Genomic DNA, 10,291 nt, shown 5'->3' on the forward strand with positions numbered 1-10,291 from the left:
AGCAAGTTTTATCTTTAAAAAAAAATAGATTACGTTTATTTTGCACTGAAATCCAAGATTTGTTTTTTTTTTAAAGCTTCATTAGTATTAAGGTACAGAATTACAATATACATTTACAAGGCCAGAACAAAATTTTGAAATATTGGTATAGGCCACTATAAAATAAGGCAGTAGAAACAGATCTTAGGTAGCGGCAGCCTAGAAATTTTAACTTTCCTCTTCCAGTATATGTAGAAGGTTCCTGTACCTTTAAGTAAGAAATTATAACCTAATAGCCGGGAGGAATCAGACATTTACTCCTAGAATGGTGGACTGTGTTCATTTTATTTATTCATCACATCTGTGCAGTTTATAATTAAAAATATGTTCCATTGTAATGTCCGTACAGGAAGTTGAAGGGTTTTTCTAAGCAGTTAAAGTGCGGGACTTCCATTGCCCACAACGTCCCTAAACTGGTGCCCACAGTCGCCTCGTATGGGATGGAGTTCAAGATTTCCAGAGGGGCATCTTGATAAAAGTCCTGTCCCTTTATATATCTTTATACAAAAGAGCTTAGCTTTTTTCACCCTCTCTATTGATGCTACTGGATGGCCCCCAGATGTGACTCTATGACATGATGATGAGGGAGGAGGGGAACCATAATCCAATGGTCTACAAAAGTATTTCTCAACCATGGCAACTTGATGTCTAGACTTCAATTCCCAGAATTCCCCAGCCAGCATGCTGGGGAATAACAAGTATAGCTGTATCTGAGAATTCTAGCATGGACAATGTTTCTATTAATCAAGATAATCTTTTAAAAGGACAACCCGAGTGAAAATCCCTTAGGAAAATCTAATACTAAGATATTAGTACTAGCATTTGGACTGAAAGCTTTTTTATTTCTGTGTTTTCTTCTATAATTCAAGGAGTTTTCACTTCAAAAACAAGGCACCTTTGCAATAGTAATTAAGCGGCTTAATTAAACCACCACACATATTGTATACTCACAAATCATATTGAAGAAATGCATCTGTAATCCCCTCCAAATAAGTGCACTTGGCTGCTAATATATTAAAAAAAAAATTAAGTATTTGCACGTTGAGGTTAAAACGCTATGATTAAAAATTTGTGGCAAGAGATCGGTAAAAAGCTCATTTGAAATAAATAAAAACATGCTATTAATTTTAAAAGGACCCTTTTAAACATTCTCTTAGTCAAAGCAGGCCATTGAAGAGCTAAAGAGCAGTCACTTCCCCATTTTTTTTAGAAATGCTCTTGAAAACATATTCTAGAGATGCCTCTTTTCCAGAGTTGGACACTTTTGTTTAACCAACTGCTTTGCTCTCCACATAACCATCCAACCTAGAGGCTGCCATGAAATATAGCTGCATTTCAACCATTATTAAGGATTCTCAGAGTAAGAGAAAAATTCATGATCAAAAAGGATCTCCTTAATGTTCTAAAGTGGGATCAAACCCAGGCATTGGTTATTCCAACCTTCTCCAATAAGATCCTAAACAGCACCTCCGTCACATGATCTACGAGTAGAACTTAGTGTGTTTCAGTCCAGACTATCCCAATTTGACATTCTCCAAATGTGTCAAGGCTAAAATCCCCAACCTCTTCATCTAATACTGCTGTTGAGGGCAATGAAGTTCTAGTTCATAACGATGGAGAACTTTAGCTTCGGAAAGAGTCTTGAGTTACAAGAGACTGAGCCAGTAGCTAACAAATTCTTGGGAGGCAGCCCTTCAAGTCCTTTTTACGTAAAAGCACAATCAAGACAAGATAGGGCGTATTATTCAGTGCTTCGCAAGCAGGGACCTGGCAGTCAGACCCCCGCAAAAGCCAGACCCCACCCCTGCAACCAAAACCGGTACCTATCCCACCCTTACTCAGTTGTCCTTGTAGTCTGAAGGGCCGTTTTGAGCCAATAAGCCCCCATAAGCAGCCTCTTCCCGGGAGAAGATTTGGAACTTCTTGTCCAGCTGGGCCCGGAGGTAGAGGTAATCCTGTTCATCCAGGCTGTGAGCACAGGTAAGATAGACCGTGAAGAGGGAGGCCAGAAGCAGGCGGTCAAGGGAGAGGCAGGGAACAGCCCAGAGGATAAGCAGAAACTCCACGTACAATGGATGGCGAAGGTGTGAGTAGAGGCGGAGGGCCCGTGAAGACTTCACAGCCAAAGGGTCTCCCATGCCCAAGCAGTAGTAATAAACCTGGGGGTGAAACGAAAGCAACACCTGTTTACTGTTAGAGGCATTCCCAGATTTTAATCTACGTCCAAGGCAGCCTTGGGCTCTCTGCAGATGCTACAGAGGAACAAAAGGCTTCCCATCTATACTACAGATAGTCCTCGGCTTACGACCACAATTGAGCCCAAAGTTTCTGTTGCTAAGTGAGTTTGGCCCCATTTGGCAGCCTTTCTTGCCGCCGTTAAGCGAATCACTGCAGCTAAGTTGGTAAAATGGATGTTATGTGACTCCTGGCTTTCCCATTGACTTTGCTTGTTAGGAGGTCGTAAAAATGAAGTCACGTGTCCCCCTAGGATGCTGCAACCATCATAAATATGAATCAGTTACCCAGCGTCTGAATTTTGATCGCATTACCATGGTCATAAGTGTGACCTGCAATGGTCATAAGTGTGAAAAATTGTCCTAACTCGCTTTTTCAGGGTTGTTGTAACTTTGAACAGTCATTAAATGAATTATTATATGTTGAGGACTATCTGTACTCCCCCCCCCCAGGCCTTAGGGCAGGTTCATAGTTGAGCCCCTTTCCTTCCCTTCAAAATGTATTGTTTGCACGGTCCTTGGTACTGACTTGGGTTGTTTTCTTGCAGATGTTTTATTACCTACCGTATTTTTCGGAGTATAAGACTCACCTTTTTCCTCAAAAAAGAGGGTGAAAATCTGGGTGCGTCTTATACACTGAATACAGCATTTCTGGCCTACTGAAACCCTACCCACTTTGCAAAAATGGACGTGCAGAGGGCTTGGGAGGCTTGCAAAGTACTCCTAGAGGCTGGGGAGGGCAAAAACGAGTGAAAAACAGGTCATTTTTGCTCTTTTTGCCCCTCCCCCAGTCCCCAGGAGCACTCTGCAGGCCCCCCAAAGCTCTGCATGCCCCCCCATTTTCTTTTTTGCAAAAAATGAGGTGTGCAGAGGGTTTGGGAGGCCTGCAGAGTGCAAAAACTTTTTTAAAAAATTTACCTCTTCAAAATCATGGTGTGTCTCATACTTCAGTGTGTCTTACAGTCCAAAAAATACAGTAGTTCAGTAATATCTTTAGTGTTAGAAGGGAGTGGGGTTTACTCTGTTTATATATAGTGGCTTGCCCTCAGTGTTGATGGGAGTGCTTTCTTCTTGGTAGTTCCTTGCTTAGCTGTTGTGTCAGTGGTGGGTTGAAGGCGGTACGCCCCGGTACGGGCATACCGGATCCTGCCCGGAGCACTGGGTACTGTTCCGGTACGGTGCTCCGGAGGGCCCACCTGCCCACCCAAGCTCCTTACTGTCTTTTGAAGTTGTTGGCGCTTCTGCGCACGGCGCGTATAGCACCTGCGCGATGCTCCGCCGAGCAGCTGGAGCATCGCGGAGGCTTGTGGAAGCGTCATTTCCATCTACAACGCATGCGTTCCGGTTGGAACGGAATCCAGAACTGTGCTGTGTATACTGTTTGACTGTCAATAGTAATAGCACTTAGACTTATATAGTGCTTCAAAGTGCTTTACAGCCCTCTCTAAGTGGTTTACAGAGTCAACCTATTGCCCCACTCCCCCAACAATCTGGGTCCTCATTTTACCCACCTTGGAAGGATGGAAGGCTGAGTCAACCTTGAGACTGGTGAGATTCGAACTGCCAAATTGCAGGCAGTCGGCAGCCAGCAGAAGTAGCCTGCAGTACTGCATTCTATCCACTGCGCCACCATGGCAAGAAAACAACCAAGCTCAGAGAGCACCAAGGACCCCACAGTTCAACCTTGTGTTACAAATATTCTCTTCTAATGGGATGTACTGTCTATTACAGAGAACTTGTCTTCTGGATTAGCACAATCTATTTATTCATTCTCACTTTTTAAGTGCAAGCCGCTCAGAGGCATCTGGAATAGAGTGGCTTCTAAATTTCATTAAAGCGATGCTTGGGCGGGGGGGAGGTCAGTGTCCCCCCAATGAAGATAAACGGAGCTACATCAGATGCTGGGCTCACAATGTTTTTATTTCTCAAACTACACTATACTGTATACTACAGTATATACAGCCTTGCTCACCAAATGGAGAAACATGAAGGGGAAAAACAAATACAACACAGTACCTGCTTGACTCCCATCAGTTCTGCGTAATCAAAGATGAGAACGATGCTAAAGATGATTAGCCAAGAGACGAAATGGAGGATAAAACAGATGAGTGGAACCCAAGTGATCCATGGCTCAATGTTTGTGTTCCAGAGCATAGGACCATCCTGTACTGGCTGCCAATACCTCATCAGCAACTATGTTAAAAGGAAAAAAAATGACAATACTAGCAGACACTGCAAAGATATTTAACAATGACTGAATGTGAGAAACTCCAGGTCTTGCAGGGTATGAATCAAAATAATGGAATTGGAAGGGACCTTGGAGGTCTTCAAGTCCAACTCCCTGCTCAGGCAGGAAACCCTCTACCATCTTAGACAAACGGCTGTACAATTTGTTCTTAAAAGCCTTCAACACAAGTTCTGGAGGCTTATCAAAACAAGGCAAGTTTAAATGCAAGTTAAAATTATAGTCTTCAGTATTATCTATTTTTTGGGGGGGAAAAAACCAACCCATTTCTCTGAGTTGAGAAAGAAACTCAATTTGTAGTTTACAACACAATGAAAAATTCTACGTCTAAACCTTGACTTACAGCCACAATTGACACTGGAATTTTGATGATAAGTCATTGTGGTCGTAAGTCGAGTCACCATGGGACTGCACTCAATTTTTACTACTGTGGTCAAGTGAGTCACTGTGGCTGTTAAGCAAATCACATGGTTCTGAGTCTGAATCCAGCTTTTCCAATGGGTGTTTTTGCAGGAAAATGACCCCCCCCCCCAAAAAAAAATTACAAAAAGCAATAAAGTGACCATGGGATGCTGCAACCAGTTATAAAGATGCCAAGCAGCTAAAATGTGTGAGGATGGGGCAGAAATTGTAACTTCAGGGAAAGTTGGTAACTTTCCTTGAAGTTACAATTAAAGTTGGAGTCCAGGGGTGGGCTTCAAATTTTTTTTCAGCAAGGGGTTCTCTGCCGGGCTGCTGGGTGGGCATGGCCTAGTTGGCCTCCTGCACCACAGCGGAGGGAGCCGTTTTTGCCCACCCTGGGCTCCAGAGGCTTTCCTCCAGCCTTCCCAGGCTCTGGAGGATGGAAACGGGCCTGTTTCCAGCTTTCTGGAAGGCCCCTTTTTCGCCCTCCCCAAGCCTTTGTTCGTGTCCTGAACTTACCTGCATTCAAAACGGGCTGCATGGGAATTCCTGGGAAGGGCGGGCGAGGCCAGCCAGGAGTGGGATTTGGGGGGTTCTCCGAACTGCACAGAATCTTAGCTAGAGGTTCTCTCGAACCCCTGCGAACCCCCAGCAGCCCACCCCTGTGACATCGTAACTTCAATTGGCGCACCGTCCGTAAGTTGAGCTGTACCTGTACAGCTTCCCATTTCAATACTCTAAATCAGTCTGCCTACCTGAAGGGATACATCTGTGCAAAAAACATAGACCGTTCTCTGCAAGACCCCAAAGCAGTTGCAGGTCCAGTTTTTGACCCGATCGGAAGCCATCAGGCTGTGCTGAAGGATAAAAAGGATGATCAGGCCCACGTCCACTGTGAGCGAGTGCAGAATCTTGGGATCACTTAGGGCAGTTTTCCACCGAGGATTCGAGATGTCATCTGCAAGAGAACAAGGGAGGAATCTTTCACCCTGTATACGGCAGGACATAAAAGAAGATTTGCCAAAGAGGTTTAGAAATGTCTACATCACCTTTTTTAGCTGAGAGTAGAGTTTTGTCAAATGCAACTTTAAGGTGGGTGGGTGGACTTCAACTCCCAGGATTCCCAAGCCAGCTGGGTGGTTGAAGTTCACCCAACTTAAAATGGCTGAGATTGATGAACAATGACCTAGAACAGGGGTCCCCAGGACCCAATCCATGGCCCGGTGCCAGGCCACAGCCAGCTCAAAACTGGGCTGCGGAAGTGGTGGGTGAGTGCATGGGCGTGCACCTACGAAACTGCATTTGTAAGAACAGCACACCTGCAAAACCATCCCCTCTCCTCCTTCACTGCCATTTCCCCCACTGGTTAACTGAGCCAGAAAGGTTGGAGACTGTTGCTCTAAGAGCAGTGATGGCGACCTTTTAAGAACAGAGTGTCCAACCCCAGAGCATTGGAAACCCAACAAACAGCTGGCTGGCACGCAGTCGTGCCTCAGAAGCCTGATGAGCAGCTGGCCACATGCATGTGCGCCTCAGAAACCCAACAAACAGCTGGCTGGCATGCATGCGCGCCTCAGAAACCTGACGAGCAGCTGGCCGCATGCATGTGCGCCTCAGAAATCTGATGAGCAGCTGGCTGGCATGCATGTGCGCCTCAGAAACCTGATGAGCCGCTGGCTGGCATGCATGTGCGCCTCAGAAATCTGACGAGCAGCTGGCTGGCATGCATGTGTGCCTCAGAAACCTGACGAGCAGCTGGCTGGCATGCATGCGTGCCTCAGAAACCTGATGAGCAGCTGGCTGCATGCATGTGTGCCTCAGTAACCTGATGAGCAGCTGGCTGGCATGCACGCGCACCTCAGAAGCCTGACGAGCAGCTGGCTGGCATGCATGCCTCAGAAAACTGATGAGCAACTGGCCGCATGCATGTGCGCCTCAGAAACCCGATGAGCAGCTGGCCGGCATGGATGCGCGCCTCGGAAACCTGATGACCAGCTGACCGGCACAGATCCATGCCTCGGAAACCTGACAACCAGCTGGCCGTCCCGCATGCATGCCTTGGAAACCCAACGACCAGCTGGTTGAGCTGGGGTAATGGCGCGCATGTCCACAGAGAAGGCTCTGCATGCCACTTCCAGCATGTGTGCCATAGGTTCACCATCACGGCTCTAGAGGAATTCTTGAAATAATTGTGAGGTCTCAGGTAACTCCTGCATAGAAAAAATATTACATCTACAGTTAGCAAACAGGAGTGCTTTGGGGCTACCAAATGAAATCCTGAAGTCTCAGGCAGTCCATAGTCTGTCCAACCCAGTCTGGAGAACTGGGAATGCAGTGAAAGGTCACGGGCCTTTAGACATCTGATTTTTTTCCCCCCCTTATATTTTCCAAGTTGCACTTCAAAACCTGGTGGCCACAGCTCACTCAGCATCCCGAATATTCACTCCCACAGCAGAAAGCATAAAAGGACTGTAATGTTTGCAATCCAAAGACAGTAAAACAAGGGAAAAATTCATTTTGAGGAGTATGAAAATTTTCTGCAAGCCGTAGGGATAGGAAGTTTTTTGGGACTCAGTATCACCTGAAAACCAGCCTTAATCCTTGATCAAATGCCCAGATCTTTCAGTGACAGAAGCAGAATCCTGCCAAAGATGACTTCTAAATATTACTGCAAAGTTTTTGACCTAGCAGCTTATTCAGGAGGGCAGCAAGAACCAAACATTCCTAGCAGAGGACAGCTAGGTGACAGTTCGAGTGCTTTCAACATCTTATATATGGCTACGATTTGGCAATGATTTGTTCAATACACTCTCACTGGTGGTTGGATTCACAGGATAGTCTAAGCCACGAATGTGGATGTTCTGTTCGGGTTTATTATACTGTCAGAACGCAGCCACTGATAATAGTTCGCTCGTGCCATCCACTACTGTAAATAAAAGCCCAAATCCGTGCAGCGTGCGTGCCCAGCCATAAATGTTTGGCAGCACGGAGGAGCATTCACTCATTTCTATTTCCAGTCTTGCCATGTTTTTCAAAGGGGCCTCCGGGCAGAAGCAAGCTGCGGCTCGAAACGTTGCCACACAGACCACGCGAGGCGAGTTGCAGCATGGAAATCTTCCCTGGCGCTGCAACCGAGGCGCCTTAAGTTTTAATTCGCTATTTTAAACCCATCCGAGGAATCGGTTGTTGGTCGTTCTCCCACGGAGATCGATTTAGATCGGAGAGGATCAAACTCATCCCCCCCAAAAAAAAACTCAAAACAAACAAAAAAACAACCACCCACCTCTCCAAATGTCTGGGAAAGCAGCCCACGCCTCACACAGCCAAATCGCAGGTCCTGCTTCGGGATCTCCCCGTTCTTACCTGGATTCACGCCGGTCCCGTGGGGGGCAGGAGGAGACGCAGCCCCCGCGGGCAGCTGCAAAAAGACGGCACGGAAGGAAATAAAACGGATCAGCTCCACGCCGGTCCCGAAGGTGAAAAGGAAATTGCCCAAGGCCGGGATCATCAGCAGGAACTGCAAAGCAGCCATGGCGGGGATTAAAAAAGAAAAGAAAAGAAAAAAAAGAGCTTCTCCCGCCGCTGGGAAGGAACGCCCAGCTGCGGGTGGGGCTTTCCCCGGAATCCGCACACCCTCCCGTGACGTCACAATCGTGGCGTTCCTTCTTTTCCTCCTCCTCCTTCTCTGCCCCTCCCCGGAGCGAGAGGGCTTCCCTAGAATCCCCAGGTCCGCCTTTGTTCTAATGACGTCACATACTTCGGGCGTTGGGGGGGGGGGAGAGCCCTTCTTGGATGATCCCGTGACGTCGGAGCCTACATGTAACGCTGCTAAACTCTGGATCCCTGACGGCACGCCGGGAATCCATTCGCTAAAAGAAAAAAAACCTCTCGCGTTCCCATCCTGGGATCACGCCAAAATAAAAGCTGCGTAAATCCTACTTCGCTTTTTTCCTTGTGTTAGGAAAAAGAAGTGTCTGTCTGTCTGTCTGTCTATCTCTATCTATCTATCTATCTATCTATCTATCTATCTATCTATCTATCTATCTATCTATCTATCTATCTATCTATCTATCTATCTATCTACCTACCTACCTACCTACCTACCTACCTACCTACCTACCTACCTACCTATCTATCTATCTATCTATCTATCTATCTATCATCTATCAATCCATCATATACCATCTACATCTATCTGTCTTTCTGTCTGTCTATCCCATTCCTCCCACCTCCACCCACCTACTCACCCATCAATCAATCAATCAATCAATCACTCCACATCTACTAAATCTGTCCGTCTGTCCGTCTGTCTGTCCGTCCATCCATCCATCCATCCATCCATCCATCCATCCATCCATCCATCCATCCATCCATGTATTTATCTATCTATCCAAATCTTTCTACCTGTCTCTCTCTCTCTCTCTCTCTCTCTCTCTACCTACCTACCTACCTACCTACCCACACACCCACCCACCCATCTAGACAGACAGACAGACAGACAGACAGACAGACATACATACATACATACATACATACATACATACATACATACATACATTTTGTGTTCCCGGACATATTTCTGCACAATAGGATAAAACCAGAGGAACTCACACATCTGTTTCCAGGGCATTAAATGTCAAATATATGTTTATATACGGGTCCGACAAAACCATGGAAGGTCTTGAGAGATCCTCAGCAGGGGGCAGTATTGTCTAACGGGACTTATCCCAGATGTTAACCAGCTGGTCCTTGGGTGAGGAAGCCTGGGGTTTCTTGGGGGAGGCTGGGAAAGAAGTGGGAAGAGGGGGGAACATCTGGGCAAGCCGTGCCTTTTTGTGGCAGGAAAACTGGATGGGTGCAGTGCCAGGTATTGTGACTATCGTGGTTCAAGGGATCTTTTAGTATTAATGCATTTAATGATGTTTCCAAGCTATCAGTTTTAAAACTTGATTGATCATGTCATCTTTGATTCCTAGCAACCACATAACCAGATGTTCTCCAAGATAACCTGTTCCCCCACTGATTATTTCAGGCATTCCAATGATGACCTCATGGGAGGGGTGAAACCCAGCAGGTTCTGGAGAACTGGTAGTGGAAATTTTGAGTAGTTCAGAGAACTGGCAAATGCCACCTCTGGCTAGCCCCAGATTGGGATGGGAATGGAAATTTGCAGTATCCTTCCCCTGCCATGCCCACCAAGCTACACCACGTCCACCAAGCAAAGGCCACAGAACTGGTAGTAAAAAAAATTGAAATTCATCACTGCCTCATGGCCTCTGTAACTGAGTCTATCCCCCTTGCTGCTAGGTTTGTTTTCTAGGTTTTATTGTTTTTGTTTTCATAGCTGTGAGCGGCAGAGTCATTGGCAATC

The 10,291-nt window shown here is 46.3% G+C and overlaps 1 protein-coding gene across 4 annotated transcripts; it reads right to left on the reverse strand.

Annotated features, from left to right (window-relative positions):
* NRM (nurim) lies at positions 1 to 8,545 on the reverse strand. 4 transcript variants are annotated; one of them, XR_004254840.1, is made up of 6 exons: positions 8,284 to 8,545; positions 5,676 to 5,878; positions 4,290 to 4,466; positions 1,878 to 2,198; positions 991 to 1,045; positions 1 to 247 (listed from the first exon to the last, which is right to left on the reverse strand). XR_004254840.1 is itself a non-coding variant. In XM_032211893.1 (5 exons), exons 1-4 carry the CDS (start codon positions 8,450 to 8,452, stop codon positions 1,878 to 1,880), a joined length of 870 nt encoding a protein of 289 aa, XP_032067784.1. In that variant the 5' UTR covers positions 8,453 to 8,545; the 3' UTR covers positions 572 to 1,045. The 4 variants fall into 4 exon arrangements, 2 of the variants coding, with proteins under 2 accessions (XP_032067784.1, XP_032067783.1); XR_004254839.1 differs by having other exon boundaries at positions 2 to 247; positions 991 to 2,198; positions 8,284 to 8,544; XM_032211893.1 differs by lacking the exon at positions 1 to 247 and having other exon boundaries at positions 572 to 1,045.
* Positions 8,546 to 10,291: the final 1,746 nt, after the last annotated feature.

This window comes from Thamnophis elegans, chromosome 2 (genome assembly GCF_009769535.1).
Source record: "Thamnophis elegans isolate rThaEle1 chromosome 2, rThaEle1.pri, whole genome shotgun sequence".
NCBI classification, from domain to species: Eukaryota; Metazoa; Chordata; class Lepidosauria; order Squamata; family Colubridae; genus Thamnophis; species Thamnophis elegans.